The sequence below is a fragment of the Thalassophryne amazonica genome, chromosome 11 (genome assembly GCF_902500255.1).
Source record: "Thalassophryne amazonica chromosome 11, fThaAma1.1, whole genome shotgun sequence".
Taxonomy (NCBI): Eukaryota; Metazoa; Chordata; class Actinopteri; order Batrachoidiformes; family Batrachoididae; genus Thalassophryne; species Thalassophryne amazonica.
The window spans coordinates 8,377,730-8,403,339 of NC_047113.1; the positions used below are offsets into that span (position 1 = coordinate 8,377,730).

General features: G+C 40.9%; 1 protein-coding gene across 1 annotated transcript; it reads right to left on the reverse strand.

The window, feature by feature from the left end:
* Positions 1-1,321: 1,321 nt before the first annotated feature.
* cysltr1 (cysteinyl leukotriene receptor 1) lies at positions 1,322-23,072 on the reverse strand. Its single transcript, XM_034181462.1, has 2 exons — positions 22,913-23,072; positions 1,322-2,492 (listed from the first exon to the last, which is right to left on the reverse strand). Exon 2 carries the CDS (start codon positions 2,488-2,490, stop codon positions 1,459-1,461), a length of 1,032 nt encoding a protein of 343 aa, XP_034037353.1. The 5' UTR covers positions 2,491-2,492; positions 22,913-23,072; the 3' UTR covers positions 1,322-1,458.
* Positions 23,073-25,610: the final 2,538 nt, after the last annotated feature.

The window sequence follows — 25,610 nt, forward strand, 5'->3', positions numbered from 1 at the left end:
AGACCGGTGTAGACAGACTGCTATACTGTCCAGGATTTACTCCGACTCTTGCCCACCGACTGCTGGGACACGCCCTGTGACCATTAACACGATAAGTGGATTCCAAAAATGTATTCAGGCTTTGATTTCAGTGTTTTGTTTTTTGAGAGTTATGAGATGTTTATGTCCAGCTGTGTCTCATTTGGTTTGTGCATAGTTTGACACTGACTGCTGGGACAGCCTCCAGCTCCCCCGTGACACTTAACTGGCATAGGCGGGTATAGAGAATGTACGCTCTTGTTGCTAGAGCAACAGTTCTCCAGCAAGCATCACTTAAATATGTAAATTCTTCTGAGCATTGTGTGTGAAGTTTTAAACACTTTTGTAGCTGATTCATTATACAAATAACAAATGGTTATGAGTTAAATATTAAATATTCATTCCATTGAAAGAATGTAAAAACAGTCATTATTTGTTTTATATAACGGCTAAAATAGATCCTTGTCATTTGATATTTTATTAATTTATAAACATTAAAAGGGACTTACATTTTGGTGTTCCACTGTGACATGTAGTCCAGTGATGCTGTGCACTGACTTTGGACTTCCATTAAAAAAAAGACTTTGTGTCGTTCCTCAGTCTAGCCAAAAATCACATCAATGTTTCATGTGAACAGGTCTTCATGCATCCAGACGGCTTACAGCAGAGTGGATTTTGTGTGTGTGTGTGTGTATGTATGTTACAAGCAGCGTCAGTTAGCTCAATCAAATCATTGTGTCGTCCCCCGCGCGCACGCACACACATGTGCAACCAGCTCGGTCGACTGTGTGTGTCCTCAGTGCAGCAAAAAACAAATCACGTCAGAAATGAGTCCAGCTTTTCTTTCTCTCTTCCTGCTCACAGCCTCCAGACAGCACAGTGGATTTGTTGTGTGTGTATGTGTGTGTGTGTGTCTTACAAGAATTAGCAGCGCCAGTTAGCTCAATCAAATTATGCCTCGGGAGAGTCGTTGTCCCTCGCGAGTGCGCACACACACGCAACCTGGTCGGCGCTTGTGCATGCGTGTACTACCAAAAGGAGACTGTGTATGTCCTCAGTGCAGCGGAAAAAAAATCACGTCAGAAATAAGTCCAGCTTTTCTTCTCTCTTCATGATCGCACACGCACATGTGCACACATGATCATGCCCACGTGTGTGTGTGTGCACGAGGACGTGTGTGCATGTGCGCGTGCATGTATGTGTGCGTGCCTGTGTGTGTGCAGAGTGCAATGGTACCAAACGTATGGAATCAAATTTCACACTGTACCACACTGTATCCATAGGGCACTTGGAAAAGTTCAAGTACAACACAATAAAGTTGAACTAGTTTTGTGAAGGTGCTCTTTTCCACTTTAATGATAAATTTAGATGTGTTCCTTTAATGTCAGTGCGGGGCTCTTTAACATCTTCTGATCTAATTGATCATCGTACTGGAACATGTTAAGTTGGAGGTTGGTGGTTTTCTCCAGACTCTCCTTTGAGAGCAAAACACTGGTCTTCACGGTGCTGTCTGCTGGCCCTCATTGAATAGTGGCCGGAGGACAGGCGACTACGGAAGCTCTCACCAGAAAAAAAATAAAGCAGCGGATCAAAACATGAATTGGCAGCAGCCAGGCACAGAGTCACCACAACAGACTTTTGCATGGCAATCTTCTCTGAGCAAGAAGTGTCTTTCCGGGCCAAGAAGTTGAGGTGGACTGTGCGCTGCACGTGGTATGGCATGAAACTGATGAAGAAGGTCAACAAGACAATGACAATCATGCGGATGGCTTTAGTAGCTAAGCTGCTCTGTTGTCGGGCTACATGGGTACGGGATAGTAGGGTGCGAATGATACCAGCATAGCACAACAAGATGATAGAGAAGGGCAATGCAAAGCACAGAACCAGAGAAAAATAATTCATTGTTATGAGTCTCTGCACGCCTTTTTCCGTTGGCGGCTCAAAACACTTGGTTTCATTTGTATGGCTGTCAAAAGTCTGTCCAGACATTAGCAAAGGTGAGGACAAAGCACAGATGAATACCCAGATACCCACGCACACTAGCCGTGTGCGACGTTCTGTCACCAATCGGATATTCTGCACTGGAAAGACAATTGCTAGGAAACGTGTGACAGACATGGCGGCCATGAAGTAGATACTGCAGTAGAGGTTGACATAGAGAGAGTAGGAACTGATCCTACAGAGGAAATCCCCCATAGTCCACTGGCCCTTGTGGACATAGTAAATGACACGCAGCGGCAGCGTGCAAACACACAGCAGGTCCGACACGGCCAGATTGATCATGTAGATATGGAAGGGCGAGTTCTGGCGGTGAGTTTTGATCAGCACCACCAGGGCGAAGCTGTTCCCAAGCAGGCCGAAGACGGTGATGAGGGAGTACGACGTCGAGTAGACCTGGTTACGGAAGTCATCAATGGACGGACAAACAGGAGAGTAGTTCACTGCGCTTTTGCTCACATTTGCTTGATCCATTTCTGGCCTCACAAACAGAGAGAGACACACACACACACACACACACACACACACATTAAAGAGGTGACACCATGTAGCCAACTGTAAAAAAAAGTGCAGACAGATTAAAATCTCCACAGTGTGTGTTGTGGTTGATTGTTTTGAAGATAGATTGCACGTTCTACAATGTTTCCTGTCACATGACAGCATGTCTGACAAAACAGAGATAAGAAAGTTGAACTTCATTTTTCTGCAGAACACAAAAAAAGGGTGATTTTTTAATTTTATATTATGCATATTAAAAGAAGACATGCGTGACTGTAAATGGTAAAAAGACTGCATTTATATAGCACTTTTCCATCTGCATCAGACGCTTTACCATAATGTCACATTCACCCTGATGTCAGGGTGCTGTATTATGTATGAGTGTAAGGAGCATTTATTAAGAAATAAAGTACCTTATAATCCAGTGCACCTTTTCCATTCCGATGAGACCTAAATGTGTTTTCTCCTCTCCAAGAGGCATTTTTTGACAGGTGAGATTTATAGTCTGGTGCATTTTATAATCCACTCAACAAAAATATAAACGCAACACTTTTGGTTTTGCTCCCATTTTGTATGAGATGAACTCAAAGATCTAAAACTTTTTCCACATACACAATATCACCATTTCCCTCAAATATTGTTCACAAACCAGTCTAAATCTGTGATAGTGAGCACTTCTCCTTTGCTGAGATAATCCATCCCACCTCACAAGTGTGCCATATCAAGATGCTGATTAGACACCATGATTAGTGCACAGGTGTGCCTTAGACTGCCCACAATAAAAGGCCACTCTGAAAGGTGCAGTTTTATCACACAGCACAATGCCACAGATGTCGCAAGATTTGAGGGAGCGTGCAATTGGCATGCTGACAGCAGGAATGTCAACCAGAACTGTTGCTCGTGTATTGAATGTTCATTTCTCTACCATAAGCCGTCTCCAAAGGCGTTTCAGAGAATTTGGCAGTACATCCAACCAGCCTCACAACTGCAGACCACGTGTAACCACACCAGCCCAGGACCTCCACATCCAGCATGTTCACCTCCAAGATCGTCTGAGACCAGCCACTCGGACAGCTGCTGAAACAATCGGTTTGCATAACCAAAGAATTTCTGCACAAACTGTCAGAAACCATCTCAGGGAAGCTCATCTGCATGCTCGTCGTCCTCATCGGGGTCTCGACCTGGCTCCAGTTCGTCGTCGTAACCGACTTGAGTGGGCAAATGCTCACATTTGCTGGCGTTTGGCACGTTGGAGAGGTGTTTTCTTCACAGATGATGTGAAAGAGATGTGTTGCACTGCATGAGGCAAATGGTGGTCACACCAGATACTGACTGGTATCCCCCCCAATAAAACAAAACTGCACCTTTCAGAGTGGCCTTTTATTGTGGGCAGTCTAAGGCACACCTGTGCACTAATCATGGTGTCTAATCAGCATCTTGATATGGCACACCTGTGAGGTGGGATGGATTATCTCAGCAAAGGAGAAGAGCTCACTATCACAGATTTAGACTGGTTTATGAACAATATTTGAGGGAAATGGTGATATTGTGTATGTGGAAAAAGTTTTAGATCTTTGAGTACATCTCATACAAAATGGGAGCAAAACCAAAAGTGTTGCGTTTATATTTTTGTTGAGTGTATATATATATATATATGTGTGTGTGTGTGTACAGTTATATGCAAAGGTTTGGGCATCCCTGATAATTTCCATGATTTTCCTTTATAAATCATTGGTTTACACTGAGTCATTCGACAGTCGGCGAATCAGTCAGCAAGTCATGCTATGACTTGGTCTTCGGAGTGAGATTGCATCAGAATTTTGGCTCTCTGTTGGGACTGTTTACACAGAGACTGCTACCTGCTGCTTTGGACTTGAACTAACAGTCTTTTTCAAGACTTTTTTACTTTTTTACCTTTTTACTTTTTTTTAACTTTTTTACTGTGCTCCAACGCCTAAGGAAGACCTCTAACGGTCGAAACATCGCGACGGAGCACTTTTATCAGCTAACTTTCATTAGCGTTGGCAAGCTAACTAGCTTGCTAACGCTTTCGTTTTTATTTTTTTTATTTTTATTTTATTTTAGCACCGTTGTCGTGCGTTCGCTGTTGTCGTGCGTTGCCTGTGCTGCTTCATGGCCTGTTTGGTGCCTTGATTGGGGCACTCCTGCTGAATCACCTCTGGATTATTTGCACATTATTCACTTTGTGTGTTTTTGGGAATCCGCTAGCTTAGCGCAGCTACTAGCTCTTAGCCGGTTTTAGCATGGCGGCTTCTCCTGTCTCTCCCGTACTTTTCTGCTCTGGGTGTGAAATGTTTAGTTATTCCTCGGCCTCCTTTAGCAGTAACGGTACTTGTAATAAGTGCAGCTTATTCGTAGCTTTGGAGGCCAGGCTGGGCGAATTGGAGGCTCGGCTCCGCACCGTGGAAAATTCTACAGCTAGCCAGGCCCCTGTAGTCGGTGCGGACCAAGGTAGCTTAGCCGCCGTTAGTTCCCCCCTGGCAGATCCCGTGCAGTCGGGAAAGCAGGCTGACTGGGTGACTGTGAGGAGGAAGCGTAGCCCTAAACAGAAGCCCCGTGTACACCGCCAACCCGTTCACATCTCTAACCGTTTTTCCCCACTCGACGATACACTCGCCGAGGATCAAACTCTGGTTGTTGGCGACTCTGTTTTAAGAAATGTGAAGTTGGCGACACCAGCAACCATTGTCAATTGTCTTCCGGGGGCCAGAGCAGGCGACATCGAAGGACATTTGAAATTGCTGGCTAAGGCTAAGCGTAAATTTGGTAAGATTGTAATTCACGTCGGCAGTAATGACACTCGGTTACGCCAATCGGAGGTCACTAAAATTAACATTAAATCGGTGTGTAACTTTGCAAAAAACAATGTCGGACTCTGTTGTTTTCTCTGGGCCCCTCCCCAATCAGACCGGGAGTGACATGTTTAGCCGCATGTTCTCCTTGAATTGCTGGCTGTCTGAGTGGTGTCCAAAAATGAGGTGGGCTTCATTGATAATTGGCAAAGCTTCTGGGGAAAACCTGGTCTTGTTAGGAGAGACGGCATCCATCCCACTTTAGAGGGAGCAGCTCTCATTTCTAGAAATCTGGCCAATTTTTTTGGATCCTCCAAACTGTGACTGTCTAGCGTTGGGACCAGGAGGCAGAGCTGTGGTCTTATACACCTCTCTGCAGCTTCTCTCCCCCTGCCATCCCCTCATTACCCCATCCCCGTAGAGACGGTGCCTGCTCCCAGACCACCAATAACCAGCAAAAATCTATTTAAGCATAAAAATTCAAAAAGAAAAAAATAATATAGCACCTTCAATTGCACCACAGACTAAAACAGTTAAATGTGGTCTATTAAACATTAGGTCTCTCTCTTCTAAGTCCCTGTTGGTAAATGATATAATAATTGATCAACGTATTGATTTATTCTGCCTAACAGAAACCTGGTTACAGCAGGATGAATATGTTAGTTTAAATGAGTCAACACCCCCGAGTCACACTAACTGTCAGAATGCTCGTAGCACGGGCCGGGGCGGAGGATTAGCAGCAATCTTCCATTCCAGCTTATTAATTAATCAAAAACCTAGACAGAGCTTTAATTCATTTGAAAGCTTGTCTCTTAGTCTTGTCCATCCAAATTGGAAGTCCCAAAAAACAGTTTTATTTGTTATTATCTATCGTCCACCTGGTCGTTACTGTGAGTTTCTCTGTGAATTTTCAGACCTTTTGTCTGACTTAGTGCTTAGCTCAGATAAGATAATTATAGTGGGCGATTTTAACATCCACACAGATGCTGAGAATGACAGCCTCAACACTGCATTTAATCTATTATTAGACTCTATCGGCTTTGCTCAAAAAGTAAATGAGTCCACCCACCACTTTAATCATATTTTAGATCTTGTTCTGACTTATGGTATGGAAATAGAAGACTTAACAGTATTCCCTGAAAACTCCCTTCTGTCTGATCATTTTTTAATAACATTTACATTTACCCTGATGGACTACCCTGCAGTGGGGAATAAGTTTCATTACACTAGAAGTCTTTCAGAAAGCGCTGTAACTAGGTTTAAGGATATGATTCCTTCTTTATGTTCTCTAATGTCATATACCAACACAGAGCAGAGTAGCTACCTAAACTCTGTAAGGGAGTTAGAGTATCTCATCAATAGTTTTACATCCTCATTGAAGACAACTTTGGATGCTGTAGCTCCTCTGAAAAAGAGAGCTTTAAATCAGAAGTGTCTGACTCCGTGGTATAACTCACAAACTCGTAGCTTAAAGCAGATAACCCGTAAGTTGGAGAGGAAATGGCGTCTCACTAATTTAGAAGATCTTCACTTAGCCTGGAAAAAGAGTTTGTTGCTCTATAAAAAAGCCCTCCGTAAAGCTAGGACATCTTTCTACTCATCACTAATTGAAGAAAATAAGAACAACCCCAAGTTTCTTTTCAGCACTGTAGCCAGGCTGACAAAGAGTCAGAGCTCTATTGAGCTGAGTATTCCATTAACTTTAACTAGTAATGACTTCATGACTTTCTTTGCTAACAAAATTTTGACTATTAGAGAAAAAATTACTCATAACCATCCCAAAGATGTATCGTTATCTTTGGCTGCTTTCAGTGATGCCGGTATTTGGTTAGACTCTTTCTCTCCGATTGTTCTGTCTGAGTTATTTTCATTAGTTACTTCATCCAAACCATCAACATGTTTATTAGACCCCATTCCTGCCAGGCTGCTCAAGGAAGTCCTACCATTATTTAATGCTTCAATCTTAAATATGATCAATCTATCTTTGTTAGTTGGTTATGTACCACAGGCCTTTAAGGTGGCAGTAATTAAACCATTACTTAAAAAGCCATCACTTGACCCAGCTATCTTAGCTAATTATAGGCCAATCTCCAACCTTCCTTTTCTCTCAAAGATTCTTGAGAGGGTAGTTGTAAAACAGCTAACTGATCACCTGCAGAGGAATTGTCTATTTGAAGAGTTTCAGTCAGGTTTTAGAATTCATCATAGTACAGAAACAGCATTAGTGAAGGTTACAAATGATCTTCTTATGGCTTCGGACAGTGGACTTATCTCTGTGCTTGTTCTGTTGGACCTCAGTGCTGCTTTTGATACTGTTGACCATAAAATTTTATTACAGAGATTAGAGCATGTCATAGGTATTAAAGGCACTGCACTGCGGTGGTTTGAATCATATTTGTCTAATAGATTACAGTTTGTTCATGTAAATGGGGAATCTTCTTCACAGACTAAAGTTAATTATGGAGTTCCACAAGGTTCTGTGCTAGGACCAATTTTATTCACTTTATACATGCTTCCCTTAGGCAGTATTATTAGACGGTATTGCTTAAATTTTCATTGTTATGCAGATGATACCCAGCTTTATCTATCCATGAAGCCAGAGGACACACACCAATTAGCTAAACTGCAGGATTGTCTTACAGACATAAAGACATGGATGACCTCTAATTTCCTGCTTTTAAACTCAGATAAAACTGAAGTTATTGTACTTGGCCCCACAAATCTTAGAAGCATGGTGTCTAACCAGATCGTTACTCTGGATGGCATTTCCCTGATCTCTAGTAATACTGTGAGAAATCTTGGAGTCATTTTTGATCAGGATATGTCATTCAAAGCGCATATTAAACAAATATGTAGGACTGCCTTTTTGCATTTACGCAATATCTCTAAAATCAGAAAGGTCTTGTCTCAGAGTGATGCTGAAAAACTAATTCATGCATTTATTTCCTCTAGGCTGGACTATTGTAATTCATTATCATCAGGTTGTCCTAAAAGTTCCCTAAAAAGCCTTCAGTTGGTTCAGAATGCTGCAGCTAGAGTACTGACGGGGACTAGCAGGAGAGAGCATATCTCACCCGTGTTGGCCTCTCTTCATTGGCTTCCTGTTAATTCTAGAATAGAATTTAAAATTCTTCTTCTTACTTATAAGGTTTTGAATAATCAGGTCCCATCTTATCTTAGGGACCTCGTAGTACCATATTACCCCATTAGAGCTCTTCACTCTCAGACTGCGGGCTTACTTGTAGTTCCTAGGGTTTGTAAGAGTAGAATGGGAGGCAGAGCCTTCAGCTTTCAGGCTCCTCTCCTGTGGAACCAGCTCCCAATTCAGATCAGGGAGACAGATACCCTCTCTACTTTTAAGATTAAGCTTAAAACTTTCCTTTTCGCTAAGGCTTATAGTTAGGGCTGGATCGGGTGACCCTGGACCATCCCTTGGTTATGTTGCTTTAGATGTAGACTGTGGGGGGGGGGTTCCCATGATGCACTGTTTCTTTCTCTTTTTGCTCCGTATGCATCACTCTGCATTTAATCATTAGTGATCGATCTCTGCCCCCCTTCTCGGCATGTCTTTTTCCTGGTTCTTTCCCTCAGCCCCAACCAGTCTCAGCAGAAGACTGCCCCTCCCTGAGCCTGGTTCTGCTGGAGGTTTCTTCCTGTTAAAAGGGAGTTTTTCCTTCCCACTGTGGCCAAGTGCTTGCTCATAGGGGGTCGTTTTGACCGTTGGGGTTTTTCATAATTATTGTATGACCTTGCCTTACAATATGGAGCGCCTTGGGGCAACTGTTTGTTGTGATTTGGCGCTATATAAGAAAAAAGTTGGTTGGTTGGTTGGTTGGTTGGTTGGTTGGTTGTCTGGATCATAAATTTCAGTTAAATATATTGTATAACAGATGAACACGCTGATATTTGAGAAGTGAAATGAAGTTTCTAGTATTTACAGAAAGTGTGCAATATTTATTTAAACAAAATTAGGCAGGTGCATAAATTTGGGCACCCTTGTCATTTTATTGATTTGAATATATTTAGCACTAATTATTGGAACACAAAATTGGTTTGGTAAGCTCATTGACCCTTGACCTCCTTACACAGGTGAATCCATTCATGAGAAAGGGTATTTAAGGTGGCCATTTACAAATGTTTCTCCTCTTTGCATCTCTTCTAATGAGTGGCAACTAAACACCTCTCAGATGACCTGAAAACAAAGACTGTTCAACATCATGGTTTAGGGGAAGGATACAAAAAGTTATCTCAAAGTTTTCAGCTGTCAGTTTCCACTGTGAGGAACATAGTGAGGAAATGGTAGACCACAGGCACAGTACTAGTTAAGGCCTGAAGTGGCAGGCCAAGATAAATCTCAGATAAGCTGAAGCAAAGGATGGTGAGAACAGTCATAATCAACCCACAGACCTGCTCCAAAGACCTACAACATGATCTTGCTGCAGATAGTGTCTCTGTGCATCGTTCAACTATACAGTGCACTTTGCAGAAGGAAGTGCTGTATGGGAGAGTAATGCAGAGGAAGCCTTTTCTGCATACACACCACAGAGTTGCTTGAGGTATGCTAAAGCACATGTGGACAAGCCAGCTTCATTTTGGAATAAGGTGCTGTGGAATGATGAAACTAAAATTGAGTTATTTGGACGTAACAAGGGGTGGTATGCATGGCTGAAAAAGAATACAGTATTCCAAGAAAAACTCTTGCGACCTACAGTAAACTTTGGAGGTGGTTCCATCATGCTGTGGGGCTGTGTGGCCAGTGCAGGTACTGGGAATCTTGTTAAAATTGAGGGTCACATGGATTCCAGTCAATATCAGCAGATTCTTGAGAACAATGTTCATAAATCAGTGACAAAGTTGAAGTTGCGACGGGGCTGGATCTTTCAACAAAACAACGACCCTAAACACTGCTCAAAATCTGCTAAGGCATTCATGCAGAGGAACAAGTACAATGTTCTGGAATGGCCATCTCAGTCCCCAGACCTGAATATTATTGAAAATCTGTGGTGTGATTTTAAGCGGGCTGTCCATGCTCGGAAACCAACAAACCTGAGATGTTTTGTAAAGAAGAATTGTCCAGAATACCTTCAACCACAATCCAGACTCTCATTGGAATCTATAGGAAGCATTTAGAGGTTGTTATTTCTGCTTAAGGAGGATCTACTAAATATTGATGTATTTTTTCTGTTGGGGTGCCCAAATTTATGCTTCTGCCTAATTTTATTTAAAGAATTATTGCACACTTTCTGTAAATCCTATAAACTTCATTTCACTTCTCAATATTACTGTTTGTCTGCCTATGTACCAACTCGGGCCCTGCGTTCTCAGGGTGCAGGACTTCTGTGTGTTCCCAGGGTGAATAAAAAGTCTGCCAGTCACAGAGCTTTCTCTTATTGTGCCACACCTCCGTGGAATGATCTCCCGGCACACATTCGGCAGTCAGATACTGTGGAGAATTTTAAGTCACGTTTAAAGACTCATTTGTTTTCCCTGTTTTATCATTATTATGTGTTATGATATGTTTTTATTCTTGTATTCTTTTATGGTCGTCTTTTTATTGTGTTTTAAATTTTTAATTGTTTGTTAAATGTTGTGTGAAGCACCTTGAGATGATTTTGTCGTGAATTGGTGCTATATAAATTAATAAATTTGAAAAAAAAATAAATTTGTGGATTTTGTCGACATTTTGAATTTAATATTGAAATATTTGGTGTACATTTTGGTTTTTTTTTTCAGCACCTAGTGTGGTGAATTTGTGTGTGTGTGTGTGTGCCAAAAAAATTATTCATTCATTAAACAGTTCTGTTCAAAAGTTTACATACCCTCACAGAATCTTTGTGTTTTTTTTTTTTAAATTGGCAATTTTTCAGATAATATGAATAACGTAAAACTGTTCTTTCATTCATGGTTAGTGGTTGGGTAAAGCCATTTATTGTCAAACAACTGTGTTCACTCTTTTAAACTTAATGACAACAGAAACTATCCAAATTACATTTATCAAAAGTTTACATACAACTGTTCTTAATACTGTGTGTTGCCCCTTTAACATCAACGACAGCGTGGAGTCTTTTGTGGTGGTTGTGGATGAGGCTCTCTGATGGTAAAGCTGCCACTGAATATGTCTTTATTGACATCAGTTATCAATTAAGAAAATCTTCCTCTATAGCACTTCATCATGAAGCTGTATTACTGGTGATACAAAATATACAACCCCTAGCAAAAATTATGGAATCACCGGCCTCAGAGGATGTTCATTCAGTTGTTTAATTTTGTAGAAAAAAAGCAGATCACAGACATGACACAAAACTAAAGTCATTTCAAATGGCAACTTTCTGGCTTTAAGAAACACTATAAGAAATCAAGAAAAAAAGATTGTGGCAGTCAGTAACGGTTACTTTTTTAGACCAAGCAGAGGAAAAAAATATGGAATCACTCAATTCTGAGGAAAAAAATTATGGAATCACCCTGTAAATTTTCATCCCCAAAACTAACACCTGCATCATATCAGATCTGCTCATTAGTCTGCATCTAAAAAGGAGTGATCACACCTTGGAGAGCTGTTGCACCAAGTGGACTGACATGAATCATGGCTCCAACATGAGAGATGTCAATTGAAACAAAGGAGAGGATTATCAAACTCTTAAAATAGAGTAAATCATCATGCAATGTTGCAAAAGATGTTGGTTGTTCACAGCCAGCTGTGTCTAAACTCTGGACCAAATACAAACAACATGGGAAGGTTGTTAAAGGCAAACATTCTGGTAGACCAAGGAAGACATCAAAGCGTCAAGACAGAAAACTTAAAGCAATATGTCTCAAAAATCGAAAAATGTACAACAAAACAAATGAGGAACGAATGGGAGGAAACTGGAGTCAACGTCTATGACCGAACTGTAAGAAACTGCCTAAAGCAAATGGGATTTACATACAGAAAAGCTAAACGAAAGGCATCATTAACACCTAAACAGAAAAAAACAAGGTTACAATGGGCTAAGGAAAAGCAATTGTGGACTGTGGATGACTGGATGAAAGTCATATTCAGTGATGAATCTCAAATCTGCATTGGGCAAAGTGATGATGCTGGAACTTTTGTTTGGTGCCTTTCCAATGAGATTTATAAAGATGACTGCCTGAAGAGAACATGTAAATTTCCACAGTCATTGATGATATGGGGCTGCATGTCAGGTAAAGGCACTGGGGAGATGGCTGTCATTACATCATCAATAAATGCACAAGTTTATGTTGATATTTTGGACAATTGAAAGGATGTTTGGGGATGATGAAATCATTTTTCAAGATGATAATGCATCTTGCCATAGAGCAAAAACTGCAAAAACATTCCTTGCAAAAAGACACATAGGGTCAATGTCAATGAGCAGATCTGATTTGATGCAGGTGTTAATTTGGGGGATGAAAATTTATAGGGTGATTCCATAATTTTTTCCTCAGAATTGAGTGATTCCATATTTTTTTCCTCTGCTTGGTCTAAAAAAGTAACCGTTACTGACTGCCTTTTTTTCTTTATTTCTTATAGTGTTTCTTAAAGCCAGAAAGTTGCCATTTGAAATGGCTTTAGTTTTGTGTCATGTCTGTGATCTGCTTTTTTCTACAAAATTAAACAACTGAATGAACATCCTCTGAGGCCAGTGATTCCATAATTTTTGCCAGGGGTTGTAAAAGTGATACAAAGGTGCCTCATTCACTCTCATTTTTCTGTTATGGATTTACCTACAAAACCAAAATTGGATGAATGTTCCAATTTTATGCCTGTTTGCCTGTCTTCCAGTTATCAGTCAGACACCAAGTGCCAAAAAGCACTTGTGAAAATGATCTGAAAAAGAATTCAGAAACAACAACAACAAAAAAAAAAAACCTGGAAAACAAAACTGACACAGAAAACTTTGATTCAAGTGCATGAACTTACGTAAGTGTATTGCATTCGCTGGATCAAACAAACAAACAAACAAACAAAAAATTGACCGCTGATCTCGTAATTACGAGAAAAGATCTCATAATTCCGAAAAAAAAACAGCTTGGGACTACGACGAGGGCGGTCACATCTCCTCCAGTCTCCCTTGTCTCTGCTTTCTGCTTTAACCTTCAAGTCCATACTTCACCAGACTGTGAATTCCTCAAATTATATTGGATACTGGATCTATTGGACTACTATTGGATTTACCATGGAATTGATCAGCTGGTCTCTGAACACTATTGACACCATTTTTCTACAAGAAGGTCAGGACCGGGGGATCCTACCTGCCCAGATGGAACATATCTCGACTCTCGACTCCTGGAGCTCTTGGTGTGTGGCATGCTTGGAGCCTTTCTCCGTTGAGGACGTCGAGGATTTATTCATTTTTGGTCTTATGGTAGCAGGGCTGGTACTTTTTGGCTTATGTGCTGCCCTGATCTACCAGAAAATTGGCAAGATGGCAGCATCAAGAACCACGGCCCCTCGCTTGTCCGTCATGATTAACGAGGTTGGCAAGTTAGTGCATTCTCAGACTGCGATGACTCTTGAACTCAGACGCAAATTGGATGACATCTTGGAGCGCATGTGTGCCTTGCAGTTGAAGTTGAAGGTTTCAGAGGCCGGTGAATATTCTTAATTCATAATTGGGAATATTCTTAATTAATAATTGGGATTTGGTTGTTCAAGTTGAACTGTTAAAAAAGTGTTTTTCACTGCTCAACCACAACACTCCAGGCTTATCGAGCCTGAAGTACAAATTGCCCACTGTTTACCTCCAGAGGAATTTATTCAGGCCTTGGTGAGAGTATTCGGCTCCATTCTTATCTCAACCCACAAAGACAATAAACTGACAGATTTACACATGGACAAAAGACTGAAGCATGCTCCATTTTTTTCCCTTCACCTCCCTTCCTGCTCCCCCATCACACACCGCCACCGCTCACGCCACCCCTTCTCCTGCAGGGGCTGCGCAGTTTTTAGCTGCAGCAGGTCCCCGTTTCCCCCAAGCTGGCGGCGGCGCGACTCCAGTTAAAGCGGCTACCACACACTCACATTGCCTCAATTTGGAAAATGGACTGTTTCAAGTTTATCAATCAATCAATCAACTTTTTTCTTGTATAGCGCCAAATCACAACAAACAGTTGCCCCAAGGCGCTCCACATTGCAAGGCAAGGCCATACAATAATTATGAAACACAGTCTACGTCTAAAGCAACATAACCAAGGGATGGTCCAGGGTCACCCGATCCAGCCCTAACTATAAGCCTTAGCGAAAAGGAAAGTTTTAAGCCTAATCTTAAAAGTAGAGAGGGTATCTGTCTCCCTGATCTGAATTGGGAGCTGGTTCCACAGGAGAGGAGCCTGAAAGCTGAAGGCTCTGCCTCCCATTCTACTCTTACAAACCCTAGGAACTACAAGTAAGCCCGCAGTCTGAGAGCGAAGCGCTCTAATGGGGTAATATGGTACTACGAGGTCCCTAAGATAAGATGGGACCTGATTATTCAAAACCTTATAAGTAAGAAGAAGAATTTTAAATTCTATTCTAGCATTAACAGGAAGCCAATGAAGGGAGGCCAACACGGGTGAGATATGCTCTCTCCTGCTAGTCCCCGTCAGTACTCTAGCTGCAGCATTCTGAACCAACTGAAGGCTTTTTAGGGAACTTTTAGGACAACCTGATAATAATGAATTACAATAGTCCAGCCTAGAGGAAATAAATGCATGAATTAGTTTTTCAGCATCACTCTGAGACAAGACCTTTCTGATTTTAGAGATATTGCGTAAATGCAAAAAGGCAGTCCTACATATTTGTTTAATATGCGCTTTGAATGACATATCCTGATCAAAAATAACTCCAAGATTTCTCACAGTATTACTAGAGATCAGGGAAATGCCATCCAGAGTAACGATCTGGTTAGACACCATGCTTCTAAGATTTGTGGGGCCAAGTACAATAACTTCAGTTTTATCTGAGTTTAAAAGCAGGAAATTAGAGGTCATCCATGTCTTTATGTCTGTAAGACAATCCTGCAGTTTAGCTAATTGGTGCGTATCCTCTGGCTTCATGGATAGATAAAGCTGGGTATCATCTGCGTAACAATGAAAATTTAAGCAATACCGTCTAATAATACTGCCCAAGGGAAGCATGTATAAAGTGAATAAAATTGGTCCTAGCACAGAACCTTGTGGAACTCCATAATTAACTTTAGTCTGTGAAGAAGATTCCCCATTTACATGAACAAACTGTAATCTATTAGACAAATATGATTCAAACCACCGCAGTGCAGTGCCTTTAATACCTATGACATGCTCTAATCTCTGTAATAAAATTTTATGGTCAACAGTATCAAAAGCAGCACTGAGGTCCAACAGAACAAGCACAGAGATAAGTCCACTGTCCGAAGCCATAAGAAGATCATTTGTAACCTTCACTAATGCTGTTTCTGTACTATGATGAATTCTAAAACCTGACTGAAACTCTTCAAATAGACCATTCCTCTGCAGGTGATCAGTTAGCTGTTTTACAACTACCCTCTCAAGAATCTTTGAGAGAAAAGGAAGGTTGGAGATTGGCCTATAATTAGCTAAGATAGCTGGGTCAAGTGATGGTTTTTTAAGTAATGGTTTAATTACTGCCACCTTAAAGGCCTGTGGTACATAACCAACTAACAAAGATAGATTGATCATATTTAAGATTGAAGCATTAAATAATGGTAGGACTTCCTTGAGCAGCCTGGCAGGAATGGGGTCTAATAAGCATGTTGATGGTTTGGATGAAGTAACTAATGAAAATAACTCAGACAGAACAATCGGAGAGAAAGAGTCTAACCAAATACCGGCATCACTGAAAGCAGCCAAAGATAACGATACATCTTTGGGATGGTTATGAGTAATTTTTTCTCTAATAGTCAAAATTTTGTTAGCAAAGAAAGTCATGAAGTCATTACTAGTTAAAGTTAATGGAATACTCAGCTCAATAGAGCTCTGACTCTTTGTCAGCCTGGCTACAGTGCTGAAAAGAAACCTGGGGTTGTTCTTATTTTCTTCAATTAGTGATGAGTAGAAAGATGTCCTAGCTTCACGAAGGGCTTTCTTATAGAGCAACAAACTCTTTTTCCAGGCTAAGTGAAGATCTTCTAAATTAGTGAGACGCCATTTTCTCTCCAACTTACGGGTTATCTGCTTTAAGCTACGAGTTTGTGAGTTATACCACGGAGTCAGACACTTCTGATTTAAAGCTCTCTTTTTCAGAGGAGCTACAGCATCCAAAGTTGTCTTCAATGAGGATGTAAAACTATTGACAAGATACTCTAACTCCCTTACAGAGTTTAGGTAGCTACTCTGCTCTGTGTTGGTATATGACATTAGAGAACATAAAGAAGGAATCATATCCTTAAACCTAGTTACAGCGCTTTCTGAAAGACTTCTAGTGTAATGAAACTTATTCCCCACTGCAGGGTAGTCCATCAGGGTAAATGTAAATGTTATTAAAAAATGATCAGACAAAAGGGAGTTTTCAGGGAATACTGTTAAGTCTTCTATTTCCATACCATAAGTCAGAACAAGATCTAAAATATGATTAAAGTGGTGGGTGGACTCATTTACTTTTAGTTTAGTTTAGTGCACATAAACAATGTCAAATGTACATGTGTTGTCTTAATTCTGATGTGTGCCATTATTACGGTAAACAAGTAATAATTGTGGATTAATTGCTGTTTGTCTGTGGAATGTGAGTGTGGAAATCTCGTTGTTGTAATGACAATGATAATAAAGCTATCCATCCTTCTTCTTTGTCTTTCGGCTGTTCCCGTTAGGGGTCGCCACAGCAGATCAATCATTTCCATCTCACCCTGTCCTCTGTATCTTCCTCTGTCACACCAACCACCTGCATGTCCTCTCTCAGCACATCCATGAACCTCCTCTTTGGTCTCCCTCTTCTCCTCCTGCCTGGTGGCTCCATCCTCAGCATCCTTCTCCCTATATACACTGGGTCCCTCCTCTGCACATATCCAAACCATCTCAATCTCGCCTCTCTGACTTTGTCTCCAAACCGTCCCACCTGAGCTGTCCCTCTGATATGTTCATTCCTAATCTTGTCCATTCTTGTCACTCCCAAAGAGAATCTCAACATCTTCATCTCTGCCACCTCCAGCTCTGCCTCCTGTCTTTTTGTTAGTGCCACTGTCTCTAAACCATACAACATAGCTGGCCTCACTACTGTTTTGTAAACTTTCCCCTTCACCCTTGCTGATATTCTTCGGTCACAAATCACTCCTGCCACCTTTCTCCACCCACTCCACCCTGCCTGCACTCTCTTCTTCACCTCTCTACCACACTCTCCATTACTTTGAACAGTTGACCCCAAATATTTAAACTCATCTACTTTCACCACTTCTACTCCTTGTAACTGCACTATTCCACTGGGCTCCCTCTCATTCACACACATGTACTCAGTCGTGCTTCTACTGACTTTCATTCCCCTTCTCTCCAAAGCATATCTCCACTTCTCCAGACTAGACTCAACTTGCTCTCTACTCTCACTACAGATCACGTCATCTGCAAACATCATAGTCCATGGGGACTCCTGTCTGATCTCATCCGTCAACCTGTCCATCACCACTGCAAACAAGAAAGGACTCAGAGCTGATCCTTGGTGTAATCCCACCTCCACCTTGAATGAGTCTGTCATTCCGACTGCGCATCTCACTGCTGTCACACTATTCTTGTACATGTCCTGCACTACCCTAACATACTTCTCTGCCATTCCAGACTTCCTCATACAATACCACAACTCTTCTCTTGGCACCCTATCATAAGCTTTTTCTAAGTCCACAAACACACAGTGTAACTCTTTCTGTCCTTCTCTGTACTTTTCCAACAGTATTCTCAGAGCAAACATTGCATCTGTAGTGCTCTTTCTCGGCATGAAACCATATTGCTGCTCACAGATCTTCACCTGTTTTCTAAGCCTAGCTTCTACTACTCTTTCCCATAACTTCATGCTGTAGCTGATCAGCTTTATGCCTCTGTAGTTACTGCAGCTCTGCACATCACCCTTGTTCTTGAAAATAGGAACCAGCACACTTCGTCTCCACTCCTCAGGCATGCTCTCACTTTCCAAGATGTTATTAAATAATCTGGTTTGAAACTCTACTGCCATCTCTCCTAGACATTTCCATGCCTCTATTGGAATGTCATCTGGACAACTGGACGACTGCCTTTCCACTCTTCATACTCTTCATAGCAGCCCTCACTTCTTCCTTGCTAATCTCTTGTACTTCCTGATTTACTCTCACCACATCATCCAGCCTTTTCTCTTGCTCATTTTCTTTATTCATCAACTCTGCAAAATATTCCCTCCACCTTCTCAGCACACACTCCTCACTTGTCACCACATTACCATGTGCATCTTTTACCACCCTAACCTGCTGCACATCCTTTCCAGCTCTGTCCCTTTGTCTGGCCAATCGGTACAAGTCCTTTTCTCCTTCCTTACTATTCAACTTCTTGTACAGCTCGCAATATGCCTTTTCCTTTGCTTTTGCTACTTCTCTTTCGCCTTACGCCGCATCTCCTTGTACTCCTGTCTACTTTCTTCATCTCTCCGACTATCCCAAAACTTTTTCGCCAACCTCTTTCTCCTTATGCTTTCCTGGACCTCTTCATTCCAAATAAAGCTATCCATCCATCCATTCCAAAAGATCTCGTAATTACGACATCAGGATCTTGTAATTACGACATCAGCATCTTGTAATTATGAGAAAAGATCTCATAATTACGACATCAGGATCTTGCAATTATGACATCAGGATCTCACAATTATGAGAAAAGATCTCATAATTCAGAAAAAATATCTCCTAATTACAACATCAGGATCTCATAATTACGAGAAAAGATCTCATAATTACAACATCAGGATCTCACAATTACGACATCAGGATCTCGCAATTACAAGAAAAGATCTCATAATTATGACATCAGGATCTCGTAATTATGACGTCAGGCTATTTTTATTTATTTATTTATTGTGTGAGTGTGTGTGTGTGTGTGTGTGTGTAATCGCTTCCGTACAATGTGCTTCTGTATTTGCAGTCCCTCGGTAAAGACAAGCGTGAGAATTCCCGAGTCATAATCAAAAATCAGCCACTTTGTAACCTCTGACACTGCACTGTGATCACACACTACAGCGCACTCAAAGTGTGGATTTCCCCCTAAAATATTCCTGGATGAATGAAACTCCTCCAGCGAGGCGGGGCACGGGGCCCACAGACTGGCATGACCCGGGTGGGAGTGAGCTCCACTTTGTCCATCAGTGGTCGGTGGGGCTGTGTGTGTGAGTTGATTAACTGCAGGGTTCTGTATTGGGCCCCCTTTTAATTATTTACATCAACCCAGTTATTTTCACTAATTATACACCAATATCTCATCTATCAGTGTCCGGTGATTGTATTTATTATTTATATACCCGGGTGGACGTAACAGCGCACTGCTTCATTCATGTCATTTCATGACTGTAGGTCTGTGACCATGGGTCATATACAGAGGAACAGACGGTGCATACTGTATTGTCCGCTCGTTAAGAGGGATTCAATAAAATGCAGTTTTTTTATGGTGTGTGGTTTTGATTTGTTCTCCACAGCAGAGGTGCGATGTGGTTCAACACATTCCAGCTGATTGCACTGTGTTTGTGCATGTGCACGAGCGTGCACAAAACTGTTGCCAGTGTGTCATGCACGCCTGTGCGACACTGCGTCCCTCACGACAGCAGGTGGAATGTTTGGTGGTTCTCCATTTCGTGTTTGGTTTGCGGATTTTCTTTCAGTTTCTGTGTCTTGTATTATGTGTGAAGGGGCACAAAAGGATACAAATTCCGGTACCAGTACAAATTCCACTGCCATCTCTCCATACCATTTCCATGTCCCCAGTGTCATGTCATCTGTACCAACTGCCTTTCCACCCTTCATCCTGTCACTTCATCCTTTCTAACCAGTGTTGCTCACCGAAAGTTATTTGCTACACATCATCTAGCCTTCTCTCCCCTCATTTTATTCATTTTTGCTTATATCATTACAAGAGCATAGTGAACTACATAATTGTTTTTGTTGCCTTTTTTGTGTATAGTTAACTATACACAAAAGTGAAACACATCCATATACACAACCATGGCATTTATGTGTAAATCTAAGATGTTTCATATTTTCTGTAAAAGGTAATGAGAAATAAACACTTCTAAAATGAAAAACGCTGTTTTTGTAACATGATAAGACTTCTGAAATGATTTGCAAGACATTTCACAGACAACAGCGTCACACTTCGCATCAAGGTAACTTCCAGTCTGTTTAAAAGCTCATGCATGCTCACACACACGTGCTTCTACAGATGGCAGTAAAAAGAAAATTTCCCCCAAATAAATATGCTCTCTTGACGAAAATGAGCAGTATTTTTACAAGTTGTTTCAAAAATAAACCAACATCATAATGCTTGGATTTCAGGAGACACTAAATTTTGACATTTTCATGAAATGTGGGTGGTCCGATAATGATTTGTGTGAATAAATTCGACTTGTTGCATATTTAAAGACAAGGACTTAATCTACTTTTCAAACATGCACTGCAGGTGCACTGGCTGTTTTTGCTGCATTAGTACCATGCTATCAAACAAAGTGGACCTGCCGTGCACTGCTGATCTGTGTGACCTGTATTTATAGTGAATTTATAGTGAATTAATGTGTTTTTAGAACCTGCACTGTGGCTCTGTATTAAACCTGTGAAACAACTGAAATAAAATGTGCACTGACTGAGTAAATCAGGTTTACTTGATGCGACAAGATCAGTAAAATCCAATTCGAGTCGACACACCCCTAGATTTAATCTGCTGGATGACAGTAAGAATGATTTAGCGTTTGTCTGAACAGACAACTGACACAACATCAACAGACACCAAATTACACACACTCAAGTTCTAGTATTATTATGTTTACAAGATTAACCCAGAAACCACATATATAATGTGGCCAACAGTCTCCTCCTTGGCAATGTGATCAGGCTGTATACTGCTTTCAGAGCACAAAGTATTTCCATGACAAATCCAGTTGTTTCCACCTTTTGCAATATGTTGAGCATGTGTTGCACACAGAACTGTGGGTATTTGATGGCAGTGTGGGAAAAACAACATACATTTGTATGTAAAAGTTTGGGCACCCCCAATGATTTCCATCATTTTTGTTTTCAGGTCATTTGAGAGTTGTTTAGAGGCTTGTTTAGAGGGAAACATTTGTAAATGGCCACCTTAAATACCCTTTCTCATGATTGGATTCACCTGTGTAAGGAGGTCAAGGGTCACTGAGCTCAAACCAATTTTGTGTTCCAATAATTAGTGCTAAATGTATTCAAATCAATAAAATGACAAGGGTGCCCAAATTTATGCACCTGCCTAATTTTGTTTAAATAATTATTGCACACTTTCTGTAAATACTCGACATTTCATTTCACTTCTCAAATATCAGTGTATTCATCTGCTATACAATATATTTAACTGAAATTTCTGATCCAGACAACCAATGATTTATAAAGGAAAATCATGAAAATGATCAGGAATGCCCAAACCTTTGCATACAACTGTACACACACACATACACACATATATACATACATATACACTAACCTTAAATCTGCGTTTTAAGTTTAAAAACATTAAAACTCTAATCATACATTTAATGACGCTAAAATAAGTTTTGCTTAAGCTGGTGTCAAGACAGTGTGATGTCCTAAAACAGGGTGTAAAATTTTGTGTTTATAAACAGCTCTTACATTTGTTTTGGGATTTTTCACTGAAACCGAAAGTCATCACTTTCGTGGGAGATGCTACACAGAAATATCCTGCAATGGAATTTCAAGGAAAACTTTCAGCCTAAAGCCACAATAAGAGATTAGATAAAATCACTCATAATGGAGTACATAAAACAACAGTGATCTCCCAGATGAATAAATTCCTCATTTGAATTGCATCTGAATATACATGTGAAGGAACACCCAGTGCAATTCAATTTCAGGAAGACGTCGGTGTGTGAACCAGTGTGCGGGTACGAGTGAAGAAGGCTAAGACATCAGAGTTAAAATTATCCTGGAAGTTAACCGGAATACTTCTCAATAATTAGGTTGGGTCAGGTTTAAACCTTTCTAGCATCTTGTGTCTTTTCTATTGTGATTTGATGACATTCATCTGCATTAATACAAAGAAATGTAATTTTTTTTAACAACAATCCTTTTTAACTGTTTGTGTGTGAATAAAATGTACTTTAATTGGATATTTGCAGTTCATCAGTTTGTTCGTTCATTAAGCCATCACAGGCTTTATTTTTGCAGTTTCTGTTTGTTAGAGTGTGATGCGTGCAAAATAAAAGTATTTGGACTCAAAACACAAAGTATTTGACGTTGTGATTCAGTGAATTTATTCTGCATTACAGATACATGCAGATGCAGTGAAGCATAACACCAGCTCATGCTACCAGACGTGACAGATATATGATGGTACTTTAACTCACCAGTTTATTTTCCTCTGTAATTCCATTTTTGGAATGATAAATAAAAGGATGAGCTCTTGCAAGTTTTCCTTACCGGTAAATTCCCCAGTGCACAGACTGAATGTTGCTCGTGGTCACTGGCAGTGGTTCAGCGTGCGTGTGTCCTCCACCTCTCTGCCTCGTCTGAACCCTCTGCAGACTGCGACTGCTTCTGAATCCACGTTGTTTTGATGATAAGTACATGTGATCTTCCTCTTTAATTTAGGGTGCAGCAGCCAAGACAGTGGAAGATATTATGCAGGTTTTTAAAAAGGAAACAGACATACTGCAGATGTGTTATCAATACAACTTTGTCTCAAGTTTCAGTTTCCTCTGTCACAGCATAAACTCCTCCCAGTCCTTCAAATACAGTTCAAACAAGAAAAAGTAGTGACTGACAGCAAGTGTGCTTAGTTTTGGACATGAAGTGACTATTGTCAGTCACATGTCTGTTGATGCATCTCCACTGTCAAAGCTACCACTCCAACAGTTACTGTAATACAACTGCAGTGTTGTCTTTTGGCTTGCCAGAACACCAGTGTTTGTAGAATGGAGATCAGATATGTGATATAATAACAACAAGAGCAATGGGAGACATCCTCCAAGGGTTGGCAAGGACTCAGAATAAAAGATACGTCATTAACATCGTGACCCGGACTTTACCTGGATCCGGATTCCACAACACAAATACAAATAATTGCATACTGATCCAGAAGAGTCCGACTGATCGAGATGTTGCAATATTTAATTCACAAGCTGAAACAAAATAGTGTCTTCCAGATCTTGGTTTTACATCGTGATGTTGTATCTTTCTGCAGCAGAACCTGCATATTGATTGGATCACTCCCAACCAATTCCTGAGCCAGAATACAGATCCGGAGCACCGCCAAAATTCAGCAGTCTTCCATGGCCCCTAAGATCTATCTGTGGTGAAGATATGGTGAGAATCTGTGAAGTAGTTTTGACGTAATCCTTCAAAGCCTTTATAAAGTGAAATATTGATCCAGAATCCGGATCACCTCCAAAATTTAATGGAGTCTTCTCTGGCCTAATATCTACCTGTGGTGACAATTTCATCAAAATCAAAATGCAGTAGTTTTGATGTAATCCTGCTAACAAACAGACAAACACACAAATAAATAAAAGCAGATGATTTATAATATATGATAATATATTAGATAGACAGACATGCTGCTGCTGTGCTCTGACCACTTCCTCTGTCTTTTATGATGAAATAATGCTGAATTTATGTGGAAATGATTGTTGTACAAAAGCTTCAAGTATCTGTCGCTGAGATAGATGATGACTGGAGGAAGTTTGAAGCAGAAGCAAGGTGATAATCGGTGAATTGCTGTTGATGCTCTGAAATGACGCATGCACAGTGAAGGCTGGGCGGACCGATTTTTAGCGGTGACTGTTCAGTCGGCGACGCCGCAGCTTATTCCCGGATTCATAGTGTGCAGCAGACCTGAGTCTATGACTCCTCTTGGATGGGATGCTAATCCAACAAAGGTTACCTTCTCAGCCAAGGCTGGGGAAGTACACACATTGCAGATGCACATAAAACAAATGTGAAAGTGAACCAACCAGAACTGATTTTTTTGTATGTGTGTGTGTGTGTGTGTGTAAATGGGAAATTGTGACTTATCACCAAATTCTGCATCAACATATCTAAGCATGATCATAATTTGCTATTGTGAGCTATTTTTGTAATTAGAATTGTACTTTACTGAGGTGCTAAATCAGGGGTGGTCAACTTGTTCCAGAAAGGGCCAGAGGGTGCAGGTTTTCTCTAGTAATACTGTGAGAAATCTTGGAGTCATTTTTGATCAGGATATGTCCTTCAATGCGCATATTAAGCAAATATGTAGGACTGCTTTTTTTGCATTTGCGCAATATCTCTAAAATCAGAAAGGTCTTGTCTCAGAGTGATGCTGAAAAGCTAATTCATGCATTTATTTCTTCTAGGCTGGACTATTGTAATTCATTATTATCAGGTTGTCCTAAAAGTTCCCTGAAAAGCTTTCAGTTAATTCAAAATGCTGGCGCTAGAGTACTGACAGGGACTAGAAGGAGAGAGCATATCTCACCCATATTGGCCTCTCTTCATTGGCTTCCTGTTAATTCTAGAATAGAATTTAAAATTCTTCTTCTTACCTATAAGGTAAGAAGGCTTCGCTCTCAGACTGCAGGCTTACTTGTAGTTCCTAGGGTTTGTAAGCGTAGAATGGGAGGCAGAGCCTTCAGCTTTCAGGCTCCTCTCCTGTGGAACCAGCTCCCAATTCAGATCAGGGAGACAGACACCCTCTCTACTTTTAAGATTAGGCTTAAAACTTTCCTTTTTGCCAAAGCTTATAGTTAGGGCTGGATCAGGTGACCCTGAACCATCCCTTAGTTATGCTGCTATAGACTTAGACTGCTGGGGGGTTCCCATGATGCACTGAGTGTTTCTTTCTCTTTTTGCTCTGTATGCACCACTCTGCATTTAATCATTAGTGATTGATCTCTGCTCCCCTCCACAGCATGTCTTTTTCCTGATTCTCTCCCCTCAGCCCCAACCAGTCCCAGCAGAAGATTGCCCCTCCCTGAGCCTGGTTCTGCTGGAAGTTTCTTCCTGTTAAAAGGGAGATTTCCTTCCCACTGTCGCCAAGTGCTTGCTCACAGGGGATCGTTTTGACCGTTGGGGTTTTTGCTGTAATTATTGTATGGCTTTTGCCTTACAATATAAAGCGCCTTGGGGCAACTGTTTGTTG